The 27,911-nt window shown below is 41.3% G+C and overlaps 1 protein-coding gene across 2 annotated transcripts; it reads right to left on the reverse strand.

Annotated features, from left to right (window-relative positions):
• LOC125921031 (ropporin-1) lies at positions 1 to 27,773 on the reverse strand. 2 transcript variants are annotated; one of them, XM_049628320.1, is made up of 6 exons: positions 27,594 to 27,773; positions 12,211 to 12,338; positions 8,411 to 8,528; positions 6,949 to 7,110; positions 699 to 874; positions 1 to 209 (listed from the first exon to the last, which is right to left on the reverse strand). In XM_049628320.1, the coding sequence occupies exons 2-6, from the start codon at positions 12,324 to 12,326 to the stop codon at positions 143 to 145; spliced, it is 639 nt and encodes a 212-aa protein (XP_049484277.1). In that variant the 5' UTR covers positions 12,327 to 12,338; positions 27,594 to 27,773; the 3' UTR covers positions 1 to 142. The 2 variants fall into 2 exon arrangements, with proteins under 2 accessions (XP_049484277.1, XP_049484276.1); XM_049628319.1 differs by having other exon boundaries at positions 27,552 to 27,773.
• Between the last annotated feature and the right edge of the window lie 138 nt (positions 27,774 to 27,911).

Raw genomic sequence — 27,911 nt, forward strand, 5'->3', positions numbered from 1 at the left:
TTTCTGGTTTCGCATGTTTGCCTAATTGTTTATTAGTGTGTACCAGTTGTACAAGAAAATTGACATTGGATGGCACGTGGGATTCAGTCATTCTGAAGCTCAATCATCTCTGTATCTTCCTTTAAAATTGCCAAAACTGCTTTTACTCCAGCCGAACCCTGGGGTTTTGGGTAAAGTCGTTGACCTTGATTAAACCATCAGGACCAATTCTGTTTGGGAAAAATATATATCTGGGGTTAGTTCATTTAACAATCAATCTTAAGAAAGACAATATATTAACTCTCTCACTCCAAGTGAAATCTGCTGTGGCTTCTGCCCTTATCACCCTCTTTTTCTCTGACCTCTTGGCCCCCTGCTCCTCCTTCTCCTCCACTCCTACCCTACTCGTCAAATCTGAGTGTGAGCCAGAATCATCTGGGGGGCTTGCTAAGACACAGATGCCTGGGCCCTGCCCCTGAGTTTGTGACTGGGTATTTTAGGCAACAGCCTGAGAAGTAGCATTTCCAACCCCTCACCAGAATCACTGTCCTATGCCATTCTTTTTGCCCTTTCCCCTTTGCTTTTGGGTCCTTATTTCTTGTTCTTCACAACATTTCTCTGTTCCCAGGGCAGTATAATGTAGTAACTTCCCTATATCTTGGCCTGCTATGTTTGTTTTATTCGTAGTCTTTCCCCTTCAATGTGTAACAGTTACTTACACTTCCTGTTCAATGTAGTTCAGCATTCGGCTGACGTGTGAGGCAGAGATCTCCCCATCCACTTCGGCAATATATGTGTACAGAAACTGGAACGTGCTAAATGGGATCCGGGGAGGTCCACAGTCATGGTCAGATGATAACACTTCGCACACTATCTTGAGAGTTTTGGCAATGGTCTATAAAGCCATAAGATAAAATGAGAAAAAAAGTCACTATTCCAAATTAAATTCCTAAGATGAGTTTAGAAGCCAGAAAGAAAACAAAAATATTGCTCTCATAAAATGAAATCAGAATGATGTAATACTCTGGAAAGCTTAAATATTTTTTACCCCCAAATGTCATTTAATTCGATCTAAAAAATATTGATATCCTGGGTGTCTTTCTTTTTTTCCTTTCCTTTCTTTGTTGGAGGGATACTCTCGAGGGACTAAGTTTATGAACTGCTCAATACTTTACGATATTTATTACTTTAATCAGAATAACCTCACAATTTTTATATTATAAAAAATTAAAATTATTCTTATTGCTCTCCAATCTTACCTCTAAAGAGCTGAGGTAATTAGTCTAGTTTATATGCTCCAGCAGTCTGTGGAACAATGCCACAGTAGGGGCAAGGAGGGAGGAGAAGGTGAGTCCCTGGGAAGATAGGAGTCCCGGATACAGGAAAAGTGACACTGAACATTAAAACCACGTCTTCCAAAACACGTAGATCCATCTAATCAGAACACCTAGTATTTTTTTTTTTTTACATTTATTTATTTTTGAGAGACAGAGACAGCGTGAGCAGGGGAGGTGGAGAGAGAGAGGGAGACACAGAATTAGAAGCAGGCTCCAGGCTCCAAGCTGTCAGCACAGAGCCCGATGCGGGGCTCGAACCACGAACTCTGAGATCATGACCTGAGCCGAAGTCGGATGCTCAACCGACTGAGCCACCTAGGCGCCCCAGAACACCTAGTATTTTATTTTATTTATTTTTTATTTTTTGAGAAAGAGTGAGAGAGAGTGTGCATGCATGCAAGCAGGGTAGAGATAGAAGGAGAGGAAGGGAGAGAATCCCAAGCAGGCTCTACACTCTGCATGATGCCTGACACAGGGCTCGATCCCACAACCCTGGGATCATGACCTGCGCCATAATCAAGAGTCGAGCACTTAACTGACTGAGCCACCCAGGTGCCCCAAAACACCTAGTATTTTATATGACATAACATTCACCTTGTTGTTGCTGGGGAAAAATTAAGTAGATGATGGATTCCAGAGGGTTTATGGTACAGAAGCAAACACTGCTTACAATGAAACTTGACCATTTAAAAGATCATGTTCAGAACTGAGGTTTTACCTGTGTCTTTAAATAAACCTACTGTTTATATAAATTTCACAAGTGAAAAAGTGAAATTGTGGGATAAAGGAAAGAAGTGATTCGAAGAAAGGATTGTTTAGTTCTGAATTAGCAAAGATAGGTCAGCATATATGTCTTGATGGTTTACCAAAACAGATGATGTGCAGATTATCCTTAAACACCTTCCAGGGATCAGTGAAAAATGAGTCTGGAGTGGTGAACTGGGTGTGCCTGGGTGAAAGAAAAGGCAGCTGCACTATCTCCCCAAAGGCTGGCCAGCACAGTTCTTTCTTTGCAATTGCTATTAGCTGTTCTGTTCCCTTCCTCCCCCTGAATATAATGGAAGTCTCAATAATGGTTCTTTAACTGGTGTGTGTTACCCAGGGGTGTAAATGGGTATGTCAGGAGGTATATGGGGATGCTGAGTAAACTTGGCCATCTTCCTAACAGTGACAAGTGATTTAAACATTTTTTGCATTAACTATTAATTTTAATTGATTTAATATTTACATTTTGTTTCTCTGCATTTACAAACATTGCCATTTTATGAAACAGAAGCATCAATGCACATGAATTTTAAAATGATAAGCCACATTATGTCAAAGAAATTTTGGTTTGCAGTAGGCCATTTTCATTGACTCTCCCCTGCCCTCGGGAGTCCTCACCTGGAAATCCTGTGAAGTGCTGTATGTGGCAGAGGGCCAGGCACTTCCAGAAAGGAGGGTGAGAGGCAGGCAGACAAAAGGCTGGGTAAGAGGCTGTCAGGGAGAGGGAGGGACATGTACGTGACAGGACGTCAAAGGGGTTTGGGGACTCTATGATCTCCATTCAGGGCTCATCCTCTCTGCTTCTCTTTAAATAAATAAAATAAAAAAAGAATCCCCTACTGCCTTTGTTCTGCAGACTCATCCAGGTGGGGGTGCTGTTAAGGGCTGAACTGTGTTCATCCAAAATTCATGTATTGAAGCCCTAACCCCAGGACCTCAGAATGTGACTATATTTGGAGATGGGGCCTTTAAAGAGGTAATTAAGTTAAAATTAAGTCATCAGAGTGGGCCCTAACCCAATAGGACTGCTGTCCTTATAAGAAGAGGAGATTAGGACATAGAGACACCAGATATATGCATACCCAGAGGGACAGCCATATGAAGAAACAGGGAGACAAGGGCTATTTACAAGCCAAGGGGAGTGGCCTCAGACACCTTGATCTCAGACTTCCAGCCTCCAGGACTGTGAGACAATAAATTCCTGGTGTTTAAGCCGCCCAGTCTGTGGTACTTCGTTCTGGCAGCTTCTACAAGCTAATGCAGGTGCTTTCTACTCTAAATAGTATCTTTTGCTGATCACTCAAACACAAACCTTTAAGCTCTATTGTCTTCATAAGATTTTAAAATATTCTAAAAGATTTAATACATGGATGAATGGGTAAAGAATTCTCTGGACAAGAGCTTTTTGGAAAACTTAAATAAATCTAACATAAACAGGGATCTGCCTTCTGTTGCATAAGATTTTTTTGGTCATGTGGGGCTCTACTTCATAAAGAGAGCCTTTATAAGCATCTTCTGAGACTCATTTTCAAACCCAGAGGTGAAAGGCTCAGAAAGTGAATCATTTGCTAACAAAATATGTCCTTCCTTCCAGTGAACACAATTACATGATCTTCCTTTTCTATAACCAGTCTCAGTGGAACAGGAGGTAATATATGCTAGTCTAACGGAAGGAGTGCTGAGAGAGAAGAGGAATATAAGTCTGCGTGCCACAGTCTTTTGAATCATGAGTGTAGAGCCAGAGAGCTCAAGAAAGTACCTGCTATCTAAAATTCCTGCCAGTAGACTGTATGGAGGGAAGTGGTTTTTCTAAATGGCACCAAGATCATGGCTGGCTGGTGAATTGGCAAAGGAAGGAGGAAATTCCTGGGCTTGCCTCTAAGGATTTATGACTTAACTAGAATGCAAAGCCTCCACCAGACTGATGGCTCCTACCTCCACTTTTAAGTTCCTAGCAATAGTCCAGCATGAAAAAAATGGGTAAAATGGGCCTATTCCTGGATTCACAGAGCACCTTTTATTTACAGATTAGCCCTTTAGGCTGACTTCACCTCTAGGTGTTCTATGATCTTGGGATGAGGAGGGGCACAGATACCTCAGGACCTCTCAGTATTGGAGGAGCCCACTGTTATCCAAAGCCAGGCCTGAGGGTATCTCAGTGGAAGCAGAGAAGGGGGAATAGAATCACAGAATGTTAAAGATGAAAGAACTTCATGGAACATCTAATTCAACCTCCTCATTTTAGAAGGAGGTAGAAAGATACAATTCCCCTCATGGTTTCCCCTCCCCAGCTTGGAGGCAGACATATCAAAGTAAACCTAAGCAGCTGTGCTGTGAGCTAAGCAGAGGGAGGAATGGAATTTAGCTTTCCATAGTTACTCTTGGTTTCTGTGAGGTATGTGGACAAGGAAAGGACTCACACACTTCACCAAGGGATGTGGGAACCCCTTTCTTTGGTGGCTTTGCAGTCCTGAAGCCACTCTCCCTATTATGCACTTTGCTGCCATCTTGAAGAGTGGGATGGTGTGAAGAAATCTGAGAGGCTGGGCCTTTACCTCAAAGCTGTTTCAGTTACTGCATCAGACTAAAATTCCTGGACTAGATCGAATCTACTTATTTTCTTTTAAAAAAATTTTTTTTCAACGTTTTTTATTTATTTTTGGGACAGAGAGAGACAGAGCATGAACGGGGGAGGGGCAGAGAGAGAGGGAGACACAGAATCGGAAACAGGCTCCAGGCTCCGAGCCATCAGCCCAGAGCCTGACGCGGGGCTCGAACTCACGGACCGCGAGATCGTGACCTGGCTGAAGTCGGACGCTTAACCGACTGCGCCACCCAGGCGCCCCAGAATCTACTTATTTTCTTACTCAACCCTTTGTGGGTAGGGTAGACCAGGAAAATCAGAATTAACTACAGACAGGGGTTCCCAGGTGGCTCAGTCGGTTAAGCGGCCAACTCTTGGTTTTGGCTCAAGTCATGATCCCTCAGTTCATGAGATCCAGTCCCGAATTGGGCTCTACAGTGACAGTATGGGGCCTGCTTGGGTTTCTCTCTCTGCCTCTCCCCCCTCTCTGTCTCTCTCTCTCAAAATAAATAAATAAACATTGAAAAAATAACGAACTACAGATAAAATACAGTATGTTCCCGTCTCCTCACCCCAAACACTTCTGCAAGTAGTATGAATACATTTGTGACCCTATGAGAATTTAATAAAATGTGTCAATTTTTAATTTTCCCTTCTGGATTTCCCCCAATCTTTGGGGCTATTTCCACAGAAGTGTGATAGTGATGACAGGCAAAACATCTACTCTGGCTGCATTTTCCTCTCCTCTTCGGAGGAGAGCAATTTATTCATTATATAATGTTATTATTAGGACAATGAGACAAAAAACCATGAATGAATGGCCTCTCCTCACCTTGTCTCTGAAGAAATGGTTATAATGATGGGGCACCTAGGTTGCTCAGTCGGTTAAGTGTCCAACTTCAGTTCAGGTCGTGATCTCACAGTCTGTGGGTTTGAGCCCAAGGTCAGGCTCTGTGCTGACAGCTCAGAGCCTGGAGCCTGCTTCAGATTCTCTGTCTCCCTCTCTCTCTACTCCTCCCCCACTCACACTCTGTCTCTCAGTCTCTCTCAAAAATACACATTAAAAAAAATTATAAAAAAGAAATGATTGTAATGAAAGTTGCAGGGGAAACCCATAGGAATAGTTGAACTATGTAGTATTTCTCGTAACTTTTGTCAGAAACAAAAATGTCAGATACATATCCCAAGCATATTCAAGAACAAAGAATAAGATGGTGTTTAGATTTGTTGACTGATTCAAACTACCTCTGTGTACCATTTGCTTTTGGTGGAGGCAATGATTTTCTCATTAACTTCCAAACTTGCATGTATTCCAGGGATTTTTAAAAAACCATGTTTCTGATTCGTTTTATTTATTTTTATTATTTTTTTTAACATTTATTCGTTTTTGAGAGACAGAGATAGAGTGCAAATGGGGGAGGAGCAGAGAAAAAGGGAGACACAGAATCTGAAGCAGGCTCCAGGCTCTGAGCTGTCAGCACAGAGCCTGATGCAGGGCTGGAACACATGAACCACGAGATCATGACCTGAGCCAAAGTCAGACGCTTAACCGAGTGAGCCACCGAGGTGCCCCCAGATTCATTTTCATTTAAGCTATTATAACAAGAGTGTTTAACAAGAGTGAGTCCACATCTGATACCTAAATATATATATATATATATATATGAACTGTGTGCAGTATCTTTTTCTTTAAAACAGAAATATTCCATTTCCAATTGTAAATCAAGTCAAATTTGGAAAAGGCCTGAATTTGTATGAGCATCCTGCATCCATGATGATGTCAAGACTATAAGTCTGGAAATAGCCTCATATCTCCTTTCCTGCTCTCTCATCTCTGATTTTTATATACAGTTAAGCTTATCAGATAGTAGTTTCTATAAGGCTGTACATCTTTTTAAAAGTCTCTATTGGTATATCTTCTAGGTATCTGAAACCCAAGTATAAGCAAATCTACAGCTGGCTCTTGGTTATCTTTAGGAATATGGGTGGAGTGGTGACAGAAATAAATCTGAGTGCAATGTCTGAAATTCACAAATAATCCAAAATCCACATTCTAGTAACCTCTCCCCAGGGTCTGATGACAGTTTTCCCCTCTCTCCTCCTTCCCCCTGCTTCTGGCTGATGAGCAGAGGAAAGACCTAACTCAGAGAGGAGGAGAAGTAGACAAAAGAGGTATGCTCATCCTCAGCCCAGGAGACTGACCCTGTGTGCAGAACCACTGCTCTTCCAGGCTCAGACAGAGCTTTTCCCGTAAGGAACAAAAAAGCAGTAAAGCTCACTTACAACTCCAAGAGAACTGCAAGCAAGGGCTAAAAACTTCAGCCACTCAATCTCCTCCGTGAAGCGGCCCACGTTCATCACACTGTTAAACAGATCTGTTGGGAGACTCAGCACCTTCCATATCTGGGCCAGCTCATCTACATGGATGATCAGTCTGCCAGCAATCTGCAGGCCAGGGCATGGACACAAGACAGAGAGTGAGGGACAGGATGAGAGGATGCCCGAGGGACAATGCACAGCAAAGCCCATGTTCTCCCAGCACACAGCAAAGGGTTTGGTAGGGGGTGGTGGTCAGGGGAGGACCCTGGCAGTTCTCTTTGTAGGGTAGAGAAACATTCAGTGGAGTGGAAAGCATGCTGAGGTATAATTCAATCATTTTAACTCTAGATGTGAAAATCATAGGGAAATAATACACTTATTACATTTTTGTTTTTTTCTGATGCTTTTATTGTCTGCCATTTCATCCCTAGTTTGTCCCTAGTTTGGCAGATAGGATAGCCTGAAAATGAAACACCAAGGGGCAGAAGACTTGTCTGAGACCACTGATCAGTGAGGAAATAAAAACTAGATATTAAGTCTCTTGCTCCTAGGGTCTATGGACATCTTTGCACTAGACTTCCCATGCAACCCTCACACTTTCCCAAGAATATTATGGGGTCTGTGGTCTGGATGCCTAATATTACTTGGTCCCAGGCATGTCAGATCTCTGTCACATCTGTTGCATAAGGTGCTTGATGGTTAAGAGGAGGAAGGGAACAAATGGCCAGTTGTTGGCCAATGATGTAAGAAGGCTACAGATGCCCCAACAAAGTACTACTGCACCTTCCCTGCCCCTCTCACTCTAGTGAAATGCTAAGCCTCTGGGAGCAAGGCAGTTGGCTGTCATTCCTGAATCACCGCAATCATCTCTGTCCTGGATTTTAAAGTGGAGTTTGGTGGTGCTAAACATTATTGCCTGAGAACTGGCCAAGCTGCAGCTTTGTCAAGTCAGACCTTCCTCATCCACTCATTGGGAAGTTCCCAGAATTATGTGGCTGTGAAGAGAGCCAGGATTTTCTCCAAAAGCTAGGTTATGTCTGCACCTGAGATAACTGGGGAACTAAATCACGCTCCTCTCCAAACTGTGACCGGCATCATATTATGATCTTGATGAGTAAGGCAGACATTGTCAAGGGACTCTGGATCTGCACTCCTCTGGGGTGAAGGGATTAGTATTTAACTGAGCCCCTGGACATTCTGCCAGCTTCAGGGAAACCTGGGATGACTCCACTGATAACTCAGCTTACGGTCTATTTCATTATCATTCTTATTTCCCCAAGAGAAGATTCACTTCCAAGGCATCTTTAGTGAATTTCATGATACTGAGTGGCCAGCTGACTGGACAGAGGATGGTGAGCTTTTGTTTTTACCCACCTGGACTCAGCATTGCCCATCCTCCCCCTTGATGCTGGGGTGCAGCCCTTACCCGAGAATGCAGGATCTTTAGCAGCTCAGGTGTAAGCTCTGCCCAGTTAGACAAAGCCACTCGCTCAGACCGCTCTCTCACTGGAGGAATCTCTCCACGAGACATAGCCCCAAAATAACTACAAGAAAAAAAGTTAGGTGGGTGGGGAGAACATCCTATATGCCAGTGGCCTCTGGTTGCTTTGAGAATCCCCTTCCCCTTTTCTTGAGGGGAGGGGATGGAGAAAGAGCATTTGTTAGGAGCTTCTATAATGCCAGACACTTTGTTTCATTACATCAATGTACAGGGAAAGCCTGAATATGTTACTTTCCCCTCAAGGTATAAAGAACACTTAGGGAGTAAAAAGATTTGCTTCTCTCTAAGGATGAGGAATGATCAATAAAAATTTTGGTATGGAATTCCCTGAAGCATCTTGAGCCTGGGTTTTTTCCCCAGTCACCCCTCCTAAGTGTTTTATATACACATGTGTGTGCACGCACACACATATACATACACACACACACACACACATATATAATAGGAGATATATATGTGTTCTATATAATAGATATGCATATAATATATATGTAATATAATATATAACAGTAATTTGTTTCTCTCTCCTATCATATACATTACACATACTACATATAATTATATATGATATGTATATACACATATGCACATATACATACATATGTACATAGACTATACGTATTATACACATTATTTATATATGTATATATAACACCACACACACACACACACACACACACACACACATATATATATAATAGAGAGGAAAAGGTCACTGTTATTTTAAATCCACCTCTCTCTTTTATGGAGGAAGAATCCCAGTTACCTAGAGGACTGTCTTTCAAACATAAAATCTTTATTTTCAGAAAAATGGCTATTGACATACTAAAAGGTGATATTAGGTAGGGTGTAGGGATATGGCTCTCAGAAAAAAGCTGGAAGAGCACTAAAGTGACCTGTATAAGAAAGAGGAGGAGAGGAAGCCGCTCTAGGGGTGATCCAGGAAAGGTCTCCAGCTGGAGGTGGTGAGGCTTGGGCTTAAAGGAGGAAGGGAGAGAAGGTTGGCAGGGCACTAAGGGAGGCTCAGGTGAGAAGACAAGCCACAGAGGGTCAAGACCACCTTATGTGGGGTGTGTGAAGTAAAACTGTTCTCTACCTTCCCTCAAAATTTTTCATAAAAACTTGCCTGCTCATAGATGTTTTGTGGCGTGGACTTTGTTTTGATGCAAGGTGAAAAAAATGCTGAGTCCTGTTTCAAAACTGGCTTCAGATAAAAAGGGCTGCCTGCAGCAGGCATGGACATAAGCAGTTGACACACGGGTCACCAATGCTGTCGGGAAGGGACTGTCTCCTTCAAAAGCCTTGTTAGTAATTATCCCTGGATCACATGCCTCTGCCTCTCTCTGGTTTAGTTTTCATGAATAAATATTTTCACTATTTTTTCCCCAAATCCGGGTAGTATAAAAAGAATGCAGAGGGAATTTTGTAGAAGCCCATTTTAGGGTCAAGCCATACAATGATGGGAATGAAACACTGCCTGTCCCTATGCCACAGACCAATGCAGAGCTAAAGCTACAAGGCCTAAAACAATACCTTCCAGGTACCCCTCAGACGTCAACAGCAGAGAGGGCAGAAGAAATACTGTCTGGACGCCTTTTACAGTGTGCAGTGTTGGGGTACACGTGGGTTCAGACTGACAACAGGAGTGGACTAGAGAAACTTGGGTGGCATAAATGGGAGAGACAGAAACATGGCACCTCATTTGACAGAAGTGACTGTGCAGATAGAGAGTGAGACTCAGCAGCAGTGTCTTTGGACTTTCTGGCCAAGTTATTTAGAGAATGTGGAAATGAGGCTGTACTCCCGGATTTAGTACCCTGTGGGTCATTTAGCTTCTTTTGCAACCAACAGTTGCAGGGTTATTCGCATCTATGACCAATTCGTGTGGTCACACATACCATGAGACAAGTTTATGTCCTGCTGATGTCCAGGAGATGATTTCTTCACTGAGAGCACGTATGTAGGGAGATGCTTGCTTGTGATGAATTAAGCACAAAATTAAGACATATTTTGTCTTGGAAATACTTTATGGGGTTCCTAAAGTGCCATGGGCTTGTAAGTCACATAAAACCATCTGATAAGTGCTTTTCAGGTCTGAATAGATGGAGAGTGCTCTCAGGTCACGCTCTCCTTTTTCACTGCAGTTAAACTACAAACTGATTCTTCACGGATACTTAAAAAATTTATAGCACACGATACAAAATGGGAGCAAGCTGGCTACAACAGTGGAATGTTTTCTCCCATAAATGTCAGGGACAATCGCAAGAAATGTCATTTTCCTTGTTACAAAGCAGCAGCATAATAAAATGGGGCTTTAAACTATTGTATTGTATAAAACAAAGTCTGTCTGAGTATGCCAAAAGAAATTAGTCTTCTGATGCCAAAGTTCAGTCTGAGAGAGAATATATAAAATTTAGAATGGAAAACTAAACAGTGTTCGTTACTAGCAAAGCAACCCCATTATGTTCCCTTTTACGAGCACCACTGGCTTATTTTCCTTCCATCTGTGAAAGCTTCATCCTGACCCAAACCCGGAGCGGGAGCGGGAGTGCACCGACTCAGAGACTGAGGCTCCACTCAGATAACACTGTGCACCTTCTCGAGGTGCCCACATCTTCCCACCTGCTCAGTACGCCTCATGCTGAAGACTTTCTCCCTTCCCCCAGCCGACCGGCGAGGCTCCACAAGCCTCTCCGACTCCCCTTTTCCCCCTGAAACGCTGCTGAGGAGGTCAGCATTAAGCAGTAAAACTAGCCTGAAAATGGTCCAGGAGGTCTGGTAAGCTCCCACCCCCTGCCTCAAGCCCCAGATCCCCAGTTTCGAGAGGGCATGTCTGTCTAAGAAGCAATTCCATAGCTGAGAGGCTTTCTGCGCAAAGCTGTTGCAATCCGGGCCAGCGGCTGGCTACCGCGGCGTGAGCTCCTTCCACCCAGCAGCCTCCGGGGGTCGCTCCCGAAAACGGGCCCTGAGCTAGAGGCACGGTGTTTTCAGCCAGGCCCGCGCTCCTCCGGCCCTCGGCACCCCGTTTCGCCTCCTTGCTCCTCAGTGCAGCGTGCACTGGGTGGACATCTTCACGTTGAGGGAACAAATTAGCTCCGAGAAACACTAAAGAAAATAACGATTTCCCCGAAGACAAGGTACAGAATGTCCGGCTGGGGCAAGAACGGGGCTGAACGGCCGCAGAGGAACGGGTCTCAAGAAAGCGCAACCGCAGAGGTGGACCAGCGTGGACTGAGCGCGCGCTGCCCGGCCTGCGGCCACATCGCCTCGCTCCCCGAGGCGCGTTGCTGCTCTCTAGTGGTGAGACCAGAGACCCGGCCCTGGTTTAGACCAGGGACTGACTGCAGGCGCGGCTGCTGCGGGGCTCCAGGCGCCTGTGTCCTCTGGGACGGGGGAGGGGTGCAGGGACCGCCCTGGGAAGTGTGCCGCCGAGCTGTGGGACTCTACTCCTGCTGATCGCCCCAGGACACTTGGCCGAGTGCTTTGGCGGCCTGTCGCTCAGTCTGGGTCGCTTAGGGGAGGGCAACCCACCCCCGCCCGGTGTGTTTTCTTGCGGTGTGGATTTTAAAGCATCAAAGCAATTCGAGAGTTGAACATCACAAAGATTATGCTAATCAGTCCTGATTCCCAGTCTGCAGTCCTGACACCCTCCTCAGTTTTCCGGACGACCACCCCTCCTCCACCTCCAATGGGAACCTGGGGCTGAGGTGAGAAGGAGTACGTACTCAGCCGCCCACTGGATGAGATCCTGTGGCTGGGTCCGAATGGCGGCTTTGGTGAATTGCTTCAGCAATTCCGGCAGCTCCGGGGGGATGCATATTTGCTTATCTGTCTGAGGCATTGATTGGTTGACCTAATGGCAGGGGAAAGATAAATAAATTAATTGAGAATCTTTGAATCATAAAATGACAGGAATCCTGGACCAGAGGTCACCCAGCTTCTGTTTGATATTCTCCATCCTGGGGAGTTCATTACCCCACAAGGTATATACATTCCATTGTTACACAACTCCGAAGTTAGAAAATGGGCTACTAACCGCTGCTTTGTGTTCTTGTAAATAATTACGTCCTCTACTTAAAAACCGCACAATTCGTCTTCATTTAAAAAGTAAAGGTCAGCAAGAAGTAAGCAAAAATATCCCCTAATGATGTCACACCAAAATATTGGACATCTTCCAGAATGTTTTCAATATAAATACATGTATGTTTGTATAAATAAAAATGGGGTCGTGCACAACAGCATATCATGAACATCTTCCACGTCACACACATACAACTCTTATGGCAGGATAAGTTGTAGCAAAATTTACTCTGTGAATATTATTTGATACTAGGCTATTTCCAAATAAAAATAATCATTAAACAGCTCTCTGGTGAACATCTCTCCCTACATCTGCATGTATTTATCTTTTCTAATTGTAACAGACAAAACTTGTACATTTCATTCAAAAAGTTCCAGGACAAATTGAAACAAAACATAAAAATCCATAGATGGTACACAAACAGCAGATTAAAAGATTTTGTCTGCTGTTAGCAGAGAAAAAGAGACAAGATAATCCAAAAAGTCCCACATTGGGTGCCTGGCTGGCTCAGTTGGAGGAACTTGCAACTCATGATCTCAGGGCGGTGAGTTTGAGCCCCACGTTGGGTGTAAAGATTACTTACATAAATAAACCTTTAAAAAGAAAAAGCAAAACAAAGCCCCCCGCCCCTTCAAAACACATACATGTTGGACAAATCCCAGAAAACACACCTTTCAGATTGCCTTGCTGACATGGAAGAAAGCAAGGGATATCCTCAAGTGCCAAATAAAATGAGTAAAGCAGAAACCAAACTGGTAAGCAAATGAAGAAGGTAAGATGCAAATGTAGATGCCCAAAACTTGAAACTCTCAGACAAATGACCAGGCAAGTTGCAAACAAATCAGGTCTTAGGCCCACAAAAAGTGAACAACTGAACCAAAGGACTATCTTACGCCCACCCCACAAACCTGATACCCTCCCATGTTCACACACCCTCAACATAAACGGTGGAAATAGTCTGCCGGCTGGCAGGGGGCGGAAACACTGAAATGTGTCTCCATTGTTGCTTCTTGTTGGGGGCAAGCTAGTCTCCCACCAGTTTGTTGCCACAAACTAGGTCTTAGTGTAATAGGTCAACTTATAAGATAGCAGAAAGCTTATTGTATGTAAGTTCGGCTTAACCTCACCTTTCATGAATAATTGAGATAAAAGCTTTTGTAGTTCCCTATTAGGGTTATTGGAAATTACTAACCACCCTATCTCGCTTCTGTAACTTAACCGGCTTGCTAAATAGATAACTTAGGTTGCAAAACGCTCCCCCACCCCTTCTACCAAGATCTGGCCTAGGCAAGACCAACATGTAAAAAGTCACGAACTCACTGCCCCACGGTATCTTAGGTGTCTAACTATGATTGGTCATTTTAAACCCTCTTAAGACAAAGAACTTTAAATTGATAGGTTCCCGCCAAAACTAATGTCTGTGTGTCACAATATAATTGGTTACCATGAAATGTTGTAAATTGTAATTGGTTAGCTAAATAATGACGTATTCTGACTTGCTAAAATCCATATAAGCTCACTGCTACCTTTGTTCAGGGCCATTCTCTGCACTTTTCTCCTTAAGATCAGGAGATCAGGTTTGGCCCGGCTGTGAATAAAATCTTGCCTCACTTCTATTCGGCGTCTGGTGGTTTTTTTCGACAGCGCCCTGTTTCATTAGTTGTAGATTTATACCTCCGACCCTGTTGGGAAGTCCCAAGACAAGAAACTAAAGTGGCCTCAGGTTGGTAGTACTCCATTATCATTCACTGTATGTTCTTTTATTTGGAAGAGTAGAAAGATTTGATTAATTTTAGACTTTGTAAAAACTCAAGTATGCATAGCAACATTTCAAGAGTAATTACTATGAAAATAATATAAACACCAAACTAGTAGAAAGGAGAAAAGGAATTAAAAACAATAGCAACAATGGGGCGCCTGGGTGGCTTAGTAGGTTGAGCTTCAGACTTCGGCTCAGGTCATGACCTCACAGTTTGTGAGTTCCAGCCCCGCATCAGGCTCTGCACTGACAGTTCAGAGCCTAGAGCCTGCTTCGGATTCTGTGTCTCCCTCGCTCTCTGCCCCTCCCCCACTTGTACTCTGTCTCTGTCTGTCTCTCTCTCGAGAATAAACATTAAAAAAAATTAAAAAAAAAAACAAAACAATAGCAACAAAACAACTTGATCAACCCACAAGAAGCCGAGAAAGGAGTAGGGAAAGCATAGGAAAAATGGGTAAACAACATGATAGAAAAGAACCCATATACAGTATATCCATAATCAAAACAAAAAGAAATGGCCTTAAGTGTGGCCATTAAAATTATCAGACCAGATTTTTCAAAAATCCAAATTTGGGCACATCTGAAAAGACATAAGGACACAAAACAACTGAAGGTGAGAGGCTACATGGATAAATAGGCAAATAAAACCAAAAGAAATGTTCATACCAGACAGGAAACTTAAAGGCAAAATGCATTATTAGGAACAAGGAGGGTCAGCTCATAATGATAAAAGCTTCAATTCATTGAGAAGATGGCACAGTTCTCAGTGAGTATGCTACAGATACCATCAGGGGTGAATGCTGGATGGAAAGGAAATCTGTTGTTTAGGGTTACATATATATGTCATAATATTACAACAAATAGCAAGGGATGACAAACACAGATTCCAACTTTGAGTTTTCTCTTTTGGGGAGGGAGAGAAGGTCGTCAGGGAGATGCAACAGAGATACCAACACCATTAGTGATAGTCTATATTTTAAATTGGATGGTGGCTGCATAGATGTTTGTTTCATTAGCTTTAATCCTATATTTATGTCATGCATTTTATTTTATATGTATGAAATATTTCATAATTTAAAAGTTACCATTACATTTGTTTCTGATAACTTTTCAATCCATTTTATCTAGGAAAGGGCAGTGCCTTATTTTCTCATATTGTCTGAATATATGTATAAAATTGGGTTAAGCACACATGACAAAATTTACCACTGTAACCATTTTTGAGTGTATGGTTCAGAGGCATGAAATGCATTCACACTGTTGTGCAACCATCACCACCATCCATCTCCAGGATTTTTTCATCTTCCAAAACTTAAAACTCCGTACCCATTATACAATAATTCTCCATTTCCCTCTCCCCTTAACACCTGGCAACCACCATTCTGCTTTCTTTATTTATGAATTTGACTACCCTAAGTACTTCATATAAGTAGAATCACACAACATTTGTTCTTTTGTATTTGGCTTGTTTCACTTAGCATAATGTCCTCAAGTTTCATCCATGTTGTAGAGTGTTAATATTCCATTGTGCGTGTGTGTGTGTGTGTGTGTGTGTTCAACCTGTTGTTGAACATTTGGGTTGTTTTTGTCTTTTGGCTATTGTGAGTAATGCTGTGATGAACTAAGTATACAAACACCTGTTCAAGTCCCTGCTTTTAATTCTTTTGGTATATACCCAGAAGTGGGGTCGCTGGATCAGATGGAAATTCAATTTTTGGTTTTCTCAGGAAGTGCCATACTGTTCCTTCAAAGAGGCTGTACTTTTGCCTATTTGTATTTATTTTGACAGGATATTTTAGGTGTGCAATTGTTTGATTTCTATTCTAAAGATTAAAATGGCATCATGTAAATGAAAAGATGGTCGAACCCTAATTAACCAGGCTTCCATGATAACAGTAAGAATGACAGCCCTTGGTCATTCCAGAGTAAATTTAAGCAAAGCCTTTACCCCATTGCTTCTTCTAAGAATATTCCGAGATCTCTCTCCATTTTTGGCCAATCTCTAGTGAGTTCTCCATATCTACAGTCTTTTCGGAATGCTTACTCCTTTTATAACCTCTTGCAATTCTTTCTGCTCTCACCACCCCATTTTTCCCTTAAAAGTCATCAATTATACCTATTAACTTCTGGTCTATGCCAGATACTATGTTAAGTATTCTGTATACATATTCTCACTTAATCCTCAAAATATCCCTATGAGGTAGATTATATTATCACCATTCCACAGGTGATGAAACTAAGGAGAAATAAAACTTTTGAAAGGACATGTAGCTCTTAAGAGACAGAAGCAGGATTTGAACACACACAGTCTGATGTGGGAGATGCCTGTTAAACATGACTGTCCTTTCCTTCTTGAGGTTTTCTCTTCCTTTGATGGCGTATACCATTCTTGTCTTTCTATTTTCGTCAGCACTCCTCCTCTGTCACCATAACTTTTTTCCTCCTTCCTGGTGACAGACAAGTTTTCAATCTTCCCAAAACTCAGTCTTCAGCACCCTGAGCTCCTGTCTTTCTGTCCTTCTTGGAGAACTCACATCCTCTCATGGCTCCATCTACCACAAAATGGCATTGATTATACTTGTCTGTCCATCCCTGACCTCACTTCCTACTATCTCCAGGACACATCTCTACTAAAAGTCACTCTCCATCTCCCAACTAAGTCCCATTCCTAAATTTGTTTCTGAACATCATGCCACTATTTTCTCAGTCATTTGACCTCCAAGCCCTGGGGAGAAGCTTCATCAACCCACAAGAAGGCAAGAATGGAATGAAGAAAGCATAGGAAAAATGGATAAAGGATAAACGACATGATAGCAAAGAATCCATATACAGTATATCCGTAATCACAATAAAAAGAAATGGTCTTAAGTGTAGCCATTAAAATACAGAAATTATCAGACCAGATTTTTCAAAAATCTCTCACTAAATCCCATTGATGCTTCCTCTGAAATATGTCTCCAAATCTTCCCTTGCTCTCTATTTCTACTCCTTTTATTCTGGTTCAGCCCCTCACCACCTGCTGTGCACTTCCTAACTGGCATCCCTGTCTCAGGTCATTCTCTGGTCTAGTCTGTGTGTCCAGCATGTCCACATCTATATTCTACGCTGCTGTTAATAGGTCAGAGAGCCCTGCTCACAAAATGGCAATCATATCCTGACTTTCAAGGTTCTCTATGATTTATACACAATTTTAAACTAGAATTTTTCTACTAATGTTTACCAACACAAATTTCCAACACGTAGTCTACTCTGGCATATTTCCAAGAGATTATATATCTGAAGGTTAGCACTTGTTCATCCATTGTTAGTAGAACTCTATCTTGCTTTTCTATTTTCCTCAGTATTTTGCTAATTCTGGCTGGCTTACTTGAAGTGCTCTCTTTTTTTCCATCTATTCAAACTCTACACACCCCTAAGGTTCATCTTGCGTCCTACTATGCCATAGGCCTTCCTAGAAAACTTGAGAATCATCAGATAGTATTGTAATACACATTTTACCATTTCACCCCATTCTATCTTTTACAGATCTCTATAGCTGAGTTTTCCACAAGTGGCCAAAGCAGAATGGGCTACAGGTGTCTCCAGGAGAGATCGATGGTTGTAAACTTTTTATAGTGATACAAAATTTACAACCATTTTACAACCATTCACCTACTTATAACGGTTGAAATTATATGTGGATACTGTTTGGCTCAGTCAGTAAACTTCCATATTCCAGTAATTATTGTTTTTGTGCTTAAGGTTTTATGTGCAGCACCTGCCAGAGGAGATGATTGTATAGGGTTTTCCACTTTAACCATCATGTTAGAACCATCTCCATAAGTCTGATAAACATTGCTTAATTGTAATGTATTTGTTATTAGTGATAATCGTTTGTGCATATGTTTCAAATACTTAGGTCTTCCTTTGATTTAATTTGCTCTTATTTTTCACATTTTTTTCCCCAACAAAGAAGGTACATATGCCTCATCATTATCATCATCACTTATTCATTTTTTGAAATTTTGACTTGATTTGTATAGTTATTTATTCTTGGCTTTTGATGTAAAATATTCAAAATCTGATAATGAAATTTTATAATGACATTTGTTATAGAAATAAAAAACAATATTTATAAAAACAAATAATAATGGAAAATAATTTGTTTAGTTGAGGGGTTTGAATCTTTTTAATATCTTACAAAAAATAGTTTTCAAACTATTTTAACTCCATTTGATTATAAGTAATCGTTTATATTTTTAGAAATCTAACACTCTGATTATTAAATAATAGTATTTTCAAAATTCCCACTTTACTTATCAAATGCTCAGTTTTAAAAAATTTTGTGATTTATTTAAAAATACTTATAAGAAAATGGACCTTATTTTCTTTGCAAATTGATTTGTTATGGTCAAAAGACTTGTAGTCGCCTTAATACTTGAAATATATTTTTTATTTTCCTACCATAAAGTAAAATTTAAAATTAAATATTAATCATTTTTATTTATACCTATTACTATTTTTTTTTTTTTAATTTTAGAGAGAGAGAGCATGAGCAGGGGAGAGGGGCAGAGGAAGAGAGAGAGACTCTTAAGCTGGCTCCACACCCAGGGCAGAGCCCAACACGGGGCTGGATTCCACGACCCTGGGATCATGACCTGAGCCAAAATCAAGAGTGTGATGCGCAACTGACTGAGCAACTCAGGAGCCCCTAATATCTATTATTTTTAGTGTTATTTAAAATTTAGATTTGTTTTACCCTGATCATTTTTTGTCTATCTAAGTATCTTATTTTCATGGAAAAGTTATCAAATGAAGAAAATGGTGCCAGACAAATTATGCCAGGGACTTAGCAGAAAATACATTACCCAGACAATATCTTAAGAGACCAATTCTTAAAGTCTCTGGTCTCAGGATCCCTTAAAAGTTACTGAGGACCCCAAAGAGCTTTTGTTAATATGGGTTTTATCTATCAATATTTATCATTTTAGAAATTAAAACAAAAAATTTAAATATTAGTTTTAAAATAAAAATAAACCCTTTACATATCAACGTAAGTAACATTTTAATGAAAAATAACTATACCTTCCACAAACAAAAAACCCCATAGTGAGAAGAGTGGCATTGTTTTACATTTTTTGCAAATCTCTTCATGTCTGGCTTAATGGACGATAGCCAGATTCTCATATCTGCTTTGTACTCGATCTGTTATAGTATCACACATCATGTAGCTTCTGAAAAACACTGTACGCTCTTAAGAAAAAGAGTGAAGAAAGCATATCGTGTATTAATATTATTACAAAAAGTTTTAATTTCATGGACTCCTACTCCCCAAAGTCTCAAGGCTCCTCTGAAGTCCCTGAAATCACACTTTGAAAACCACTATTTTTAGAAAACTTTACAACAGTATTTACAATAGTAGTTTACATCAGATTGGATCCAAGATGCTAAATAAAAGGTCCCATAATTAAGAAATAAAGCCAACATGTCTCTCACAGTTGTAGAATTACTCATTTTACCAACCTGCCTGGGAAATGACCACATGTTTGGGATCAAATGAAGCCAAGGAAAGATATAAATGCTATTCTGGAATAATACTATTAGAAGATTCATTGATGACATTCTGTACAAGACTAATGAATCAAAGCATTTCCTTGCAGAGTGGTGAATCTGCAGTTGTTAAGTAACTGCATTCAGTTAATAGCACTAGTTAGAATCCCTGGAGAGGAATGCTTGGAAAAGTATTGTTTTGCCAAAAAGTACCAAAACTACTCAGGGCGATGTACATGGAGTAGTAACTAAGTACTTTAAAACAAATCAGATGTTCTAGATTATGCAAGCACAGCCGTTCCTATACCGGTGGGAAATCTGTGATGACAGGAAGGTGGGCAGGCTTTACACTCTATCTGCTCTCCATGTTCTCCGTGCCTGTAATGCAAGTAAGACATTATTTTGTTCACAATGAGCTCTTGTCTATACTTCCCCTGTAAATGTGAATTCCACATTAAAGTATGTTACTAATAAAATCCAAGCCATTCTGGTTCCGTCTGTTTTCAGCTTATGTGAAGAAACTGCTGTTTCCTACCAAGGTAACTATCAAAGGAAAAGCTTTTTCTCTGGAGATTAGGAGCTAAAAGAAAAATTGGAAAAAAAAAAAGTCAATGATCTTTGCTGCAGAGTTGTTGAAGAGAGATTATTGTCTTCAGAAAACTGGCCTGCTTGACATTTTTGAGCACCAGAATGAATTTAATCAAAATCTCAAGGAGTGTCTGAAAATAAGTATACTAACAATCCTTGCAGATTGAAAGGAAATGTGAAGTTACATGATACTGATACTCTAGCTTCAATCCTAAAGAGACTAGCAGCAAAACATCTGTTAAGTGTCACATTATTTGGAAATAAATGATATGAAAAAGTTCAAGTGCATTAGAAATCTATTCATGTTATCATGAGAATTTCAATGAAAAAAAGAAAGAAGGTAAACGATCCAGGTTCTGGTTAAGAGTGAGAAAGGAGTTTCTGTCAACTGCAGAAAAATCAATAAATACCCTTCTACTATTTGCTAAAAGCCATATGTGAAGCAAACTTTTCCACTGATGTTAACTGTAAGAATTCAAAGAAAACATCATTAAAAGATTTTTGTCAGGAACCTCATGTATTCATTTCAACACAAAACTTGATATAAAGCAAACTCATGATAAGAAAACAAACTTGACTTCTCTTTATAAAGTTTTCAAATGTTTATTTGGGAGTTTTATTCAAATTAAACAGTTATATCTTTACTGTTACTTTGTATTTTACTTTTTATTATAGTTATGTAATAAAAAATGCACTGAATTTTTGTATAAGCTCCATAAAAACCTCCCAGTACCCTCCAGTTTACCTCAGTGTGTGCCTTCCATTTATTTCTTTGTGTGCTGTCACTTGAAAAAGGTTGAGGAAGTGCAAGCACTTCTGTAGAAAAACTTTTAAGTTTTCTTTCAATGTTTAAGTTTCAATGTTTTAAGATTATGTGTTACAGAAGAAATTCTGGTAACTATTGCGATTGATTTCTAGTAAAACCTGAGATTTCTATAACTTAAAAAGAATGTCCATTAGAAAACAAACTGTAAAAATAGTGGTTGTTAAAGGAAAAATTAGCTCCTAGTTTAAATTACTCACCTAGAGTATTAGAAGCCAGCAAGAAAGTTTGGGACAAATTAGCAAAGTGGATAGATTTCTTTTGATTGCAGGGAAATAGAATTCACAGAATATTCCATGGGCCAAAGACACCTGGGACTTTCTAAAGAAAACAGGAGCCAAGGGAAGAAAGTAGGAACATCTGGCTAATCACTGGCAGAACCTCCCTTACTGAGGAAGCATTCTAAGGCAGTGTAACCTTACACTAGTTTTATAAATAGGAGCTGGGATTCCCTCATGAGAATTGACGTTGCTTGCTGGGTTGTTAGAGGAGGGGTCTTTAAGATTTCTGACACTTATAAAACACCATAGCACGAACAAATTTTAAGATGGCCATGTGATTCTAAGATTGAGATCAGCTGAGTGCATTTGAAAGAACAGAAAAGTTCTAATCTATTACTAATCTATTCTTATTTTATAAAGCAGTAACAGCATGATAATCTTTACAATATCAGTGAGTGCATTACACTCCAACCATGCCTCACTTCTACTCTGGAACTGCTTCACTCCTGCTTCCACCTTGCTTGATTTGTGCGTTCTCCATCACTATAATTCTATTTTTTGTTTAATTTCCAGTGGACGACTTTCCCCTCAAGGCTGCATCCCACCCAACTATTACTGTCCCTACTCTCAGTACATGAAGTCATTACCTACCTGAGTGAGATGTCAGAATGAATTCACACAGCCATCCTTTGCCTACCTCAGTGTATCTAAACACATTTTCATGCTTCTTTGCATACCCAGTACTTTTTAAATTATATACCAGACATGTAAAAACTAAAGTTTCTAGTCTGTTGTGCCACTGGTGTTTGACTAACAAAAGCCTTATCAGTTTCACTTTCCCCCCAGGATAGTCTCTCTGCAAAGGGTCAAGCACAATCCTCAGTCCACAGCCAGAGTTGGCAAATAGCTCCAGGGGAAAAAATGGCTTGTGATCTTCAGCTCACCTTGGAAGGGCTCCACACTCTCCTGGAATTTTAATCAATCTAGTCCTCATTGCTTCTAAAGCCCTCTGCTGTCTTTACAATGTTTTCAAAACTATTTTCTCTAGATTTTTTAAAGTTGTCACAGTTGGAATCTGGAGCTGCTGTACCCTCCTGTATTCTAGCTGGAGGTCAGGCTGATTTTTGTGGCTGCAACCAGAGCTCTACCCCAATGCTTCCCAAATCTCCAGTTGTAGACTCTCAACCACACTGCAGTCCTATCTACCAGCTACCCTTTCCTATCAGTTCCTCTTTCCCATAAAAGCACCTGAAACTTACTTTCTCAGTTGCCTTGTCTATCATGGCCATTTAAAAAAAATGTTTATTTTTGAGAGAGAAAGAGGGAGAGAACTAGTGGGGGAGGGGCAGAGAGGCAGGGGACAACAGAGAATCCGAAGGAGGCTTGTGCTGTCAGTGCAGAGCCTTACATGGGGCTCTAACTCAGGAACCATGAGATCATGACCTAAGCTGAAGTCAGACGCTTAACCAACTAAATCACCCAGGTGCCCCCATTATGGCCATTTTTGATTTATCCTCCTTCTCTTTCATTCCCTACTTCAGTCCCTGATGAGTTTTAGAAAACTGTCAAGAAAACAAAAAGGAGCACCTTTAAAAAAAAGGAAGGAGTTCAATTTGACTTACACTATTTTCCGTTTACAGATGAGAGAACTGATGTACAAAAAGGTGGAGTGCATTGGCACAAGGTAACAGTTTTATGTTGGAGCTGAAGCAAGAATCTGGGGCTACGTCACTGCTCTTTCCATACTATACTCCCTCCCTCTCTCTAAATAATGCACTTACACATTATGGATTTTCTCTAGGACAAACCTAGTCTCAAATATTATGTCCTGCTGTCCCCCTAAATCACTGAAATATCCAAGATATTCCCATTTGTATCATGAAAAGTACATTTTTAGAACGTTGAAGTGGAACAAAAATTATTTGTCAGAGTATGTCCTAATTTTTTTGTCCTGGTGATATGGTAATTGTCTAACTACATTACACCCAGTTGCAAAGAATGAAAGGATGCCCAGCATAAGAAGGGCCTAAGAGCAGTCATTGTTCATTCATGATCTCATTTAATCTTTACAACACCCTATTTGTAGGTAATTTCTAATATTATAATCATTTTCCCAATGGCAGGAAACTCAGGCTTAGTTTTCCCACATAAAATGTCTTAACCACTCATCACATCACTCTCAAAAATCTTTAGTGGATCTTCATTTCTTTTCTTGTCAAAATGATGCCATGTCTGACTTCCAAGTTCTCCACAATTCAACTTATTCATATTAATTAGCTTTGCCTCTCCAACTTTATTTCACAGAAATCTGAATATTTTTCCATCCTGGGCTTGACCCACGGTCAAGCCAATTTAGCATTTGGATGCCAACAGCAATATTGCTAAGAGCTGTCCTACCCGACCTTGTCCATTTTTTTGAGCAGTAGTTTTTGGCTTTGTTATCAGCAAATTTATCAAAATTGCTTATATATCATGCTAATACCATCTCTTGGAAGTTATGAGTTCCACATATTTATCATTTAACAGGTGAACAGGTATGTCTTTTGATTTATCTTAAACTAGCCATGCTAATATTTTAAATCCCTCAGGTTCATATCACGGTCCGCAAGCCCAGGACACCCTTTACAGACTGCTACATTAACTGTGCTCTCTAAAGTTGCATGACACGTCTTCTAATTTGGGGATCGGTGTACAAAACTGGGGTCACTTTAACACCATCTGTCATAAGTTTATCAGCCTTCATTTTTTCGGAATGAAGTTGTCAGAATACCCCCAACATCACGTTCATACTTTTCCTTGTCTTCCCTACCTCCCATTTCATTATAGCATTACTATGATTTAGAAACTCAAAATATGTGACAGCTCTGAGGGAATGCACCACAGTTTTCCATATAAGATAGGGATCTATTTTTTTTTCTGTTTCTTTTGTTATTCATGATGATGTTCAACATTGCACTTGTCTTTTCCAACAGAAAAACACTGTCCTTCACAGCAGGGTGAGGTATAACACCCATAGAGCAGAGAAAGCTCTAGTGAAGAGGCATTCTCGGCTATTAGACAGGAGACAAGGATTCTTGTCCTAGGCCTGTATTTGACTGATTATGTGATCCTGAGCTAATAATCCAATGAAACTTTATGGATCAGGACTAGTGCTGAATACTGCGATACAGAAATAAATGAGTCATACACCCTGCCCTCAGAGAGCTCATGGGCAGTAGAAGAGATTGTTAGGAAAATAAGTGACTAAAATAGGGTATGATAAGTGTTAAAAAGTCTGCACTAGATATAGGAAAACAGAATCTTCTAGGTAAGACATCTAACATTTACAGGTAGGAGAAAGTCATCAGAAAATTCTTCCCAAAGAGTAATGGCATTTGAACAGAGACTTCGGAAGCCTGGTTTGTTCATTGTTGTATTGTCAATTCCCACGATAGTGCCAGGTATAGAGTAGATACTCAGTAAGCACCTATTTACTGATAAGAGCAAGGAAGGATTTTTTTTTTTTTTAATGGCTAGGACTCCTTAGACAAAGGTATGGAAGTATCAGAGAATGTAGTGAATTAAGGGAACTGTGAGTAATTATGGAGGATTAGGGTGGGCAGAGGTGGAGTGGTTGCGTCTAGGCCTGGAACTATAGACCAAGTACAGAATATAAAAGGCCTGGTAAGCTTTGCTACGGCTTTAGAACTTTATCTTGAAGGCAATAGAGAGACACTAGAGGATTTAAGCACTAGGGTCACACAATCAGATTTGGGTGTTAGTTTGGTATGCCTGTTACCAATTTATTGCCTCTCAGCTCCAAATTCACCCTCCATTGCTTCTCAGCAAAAACTGAACCGGGTTCTTTAAATATTTTTCCTTTGTTATCTGCCGTGTCAAACTCTGCTGGTAGAGTTTGACACTGGAGGGATACTGGAGGAAGAAAGTGTTTCTCTTGCAGTTTCCATATGCTCCACTTGCTAGGCGTCAGGAGCATGAAGTTTCTCCAGTGATGCAATCCTGTAGTGCACAGCTTCTCCAGCCTCTGGTTCCTACAGGATGTGATCTCATGCATGTCTGACTGCCACAATGCATGGCAGCTAGCAGGGCCCAATGCCTAGCAGCTTCCCCTGGCACCTCTCTTCGGAAGCTTTGTAGTAGAGTGCTCCCACTAAGTTTGGGCAGAGAACAATATTCACCCATGGTCATATTCTTTTCGTAAATGACTTCTTCAGTGTCCTAGACTGTGGATTTTTGCCTGTCTGGCACCTCATCAATTTTTCTACCATTCAGTGAGTTGTGGCCACACTCTCTTTGACAAGCTCTTGGGAGGTCAGCTCTTTCTTGGGCAATCTATCTCGAGGGTAGCGGTTGCTCCTTATATTTGTGATTACTGTATACTTCAGATCTCTCCTTACATCTTAACTAGCCAATCTTCCATTAGTCCAATCCCATTATAGCTAAAAACTCTTAATGTTGAACGCTGTTAAATTTGTATATGATTTCTTACTCTTTCTTGAACTCTGAAACACATATTGAAGGATCAACAGCTGTGTAGATGGGCTGAAGGAAGTGGAGTGAAGCTCCAGGCAGGGAGGTTGGTTAAAAGAATATGGTGGCACATTTAGCAACAACTCTTGAGAGCATCATTGCCTTTTAGCAGTTACAATGGGGAGGGATAAGAGAGGCAGAAGTTAAGGACTTGGGAACCAGTGTAGGAGGAGGAGGAGAGAAGAGTATAGGGTGACCCCACTTTTCAAGTGTGCGTGACTGGGTAGATGGTAGTAGAAATGGAGGACACTGAAGGAGGGGCAGGTCAAATTCTCCTTCCATGTTTCATTTGACTCTCAGGAGTTCCATGTACTTTTGAGCCACAGAGACTTAGAATCATAGTCTCCTCAGGTTGAAGAGGCACCAAAGCCCAACTTTTCTGCCTTTGAGCAATAGAGACCATTTGTTCACATCAGATAAGTGAGGAAAGGTCCATTCTATCTTAATGTTCCATGATTCTAACGTTCTACAAAGTTCTTTTCCACTCCTAAAGCTCTCAGTATGGTAGACCTTACTCAATTATTTATTCCAGGCCCCACAACTCTAAAATTCAATGGGTTTCCTTTTTTTCTGAAGCATACATGCCACCCAGTGTGCAATGGCAGGTCAACACATATGTGCTGGGTGCTGAAGAATATAGGACTTATCAAACGTGGAATATAGATTTGTTTCTGGAATTGCTCATTTGGTTTTATTGGTGTGGGCTAAGTAGAGCTTCAATTCTATTAACGAAAGGCCACAGTTACATGAATGAAAGGCTCCAGACACCAGAATCTCAGAGGCAGTTTCTACAAACAGCTCTTGGAAACAAGGACCAGGCAATCGTATACACTAGTCAGGGCTTGGAATAGAAGGTAGTGGGTTTGGGACACATGGTTCCCCTTGCTTGGAATTAACTCCCCACTTTTTCACAGGTTCTTAGATCTCAGGTCAGTCCCATTACACCTTCTCAGAGCACCACTTACCTGCCTCTCTCCTGGGCAGCACTCGTCTCAGCTCTAATTACATTATTTGTGCGATTTTTAATGAACATCTGCCACCCCCATTAGACTATATACTTGAAGGTAGGGACAGTTTCTGCTCACTATAGGAATAGCCTAGCCTAGAATATAGTCACTGATCAATAGACATTAGGAAAATGAATGATTGATAGCAGTTTTTTATAGTGCTACTCATGTCCACTAATCCTCATGACAATCCCCCCACAGGTAGGGAAAAAAAAAAAAAAAGTGGTTTGGCTAGTCAGTAGGGGTCTCTGATCCTAGATTCCGTTCGGTTTTCAAATCACCATCGTCTGTGTAAGAAATCATAAAATAGTAGCCCTGGGTACAAAATATACACATAGCTTGGGTACAGAGCAGTAATCTCCCAAGATCATATTCTCTTAAAGATCACAGCCCCCTCCTCTTGCTCGGTGAACAAGGAGGGATTCAGAATCCAGGTGAGCCCAAGGGCAGGACTCTTCCCTCAGACCCGCACAGCCCTCGGGGCGCTTGGGGCGCTTCCCTCCCTCTTCTTCCCCTAGGGGTTGCTACCTGAGGCTAGTTCTCAAACGGGCTGTCGGGACGAGGCCTCACCTCGCACCTGGCCTCAGGCGGAAGGAGATGTGAGGACAGATGGAGGCCCACACACCCTGGGCGGGGGCTGGGGAAAGCCGCAGAACTTGGGCGGGGAAAGGCGGTACCAGCTTTGGCCTCAAGGGACAGGAGAGGTGGGGCGGGACCAGGCTTTGTTAGCGCTTCGCCTTCCCCTGGCAACCCCGACGCCGCGCTGCGTTGCCTGGCAACCACGGGGGGGAGGGGCCCTGGCGTGACGTCACAGAGCTGACCTCCCGCCGCCCTCCCGCCTCCCTCCCTCCTCCCTCCCTCCTCCCTCCGGCGGCGCCCCGCCCCCGC

The sequence above is a fragment of the Panthera uncia genome, chromosome C2 (assembly GCF_023721935.1).
Source record: "Panthera uncia isolate 11264 chromosome C2, Puncia_PCG_1.0, whole genome shotgun sequence".
In the NCBI taxonomy this organism is placed as follows: Eukaryota; Metazoa; Chordata; class Mammalia; order Carnivora; family Felidae; genus Panthera; species Panthera uncia.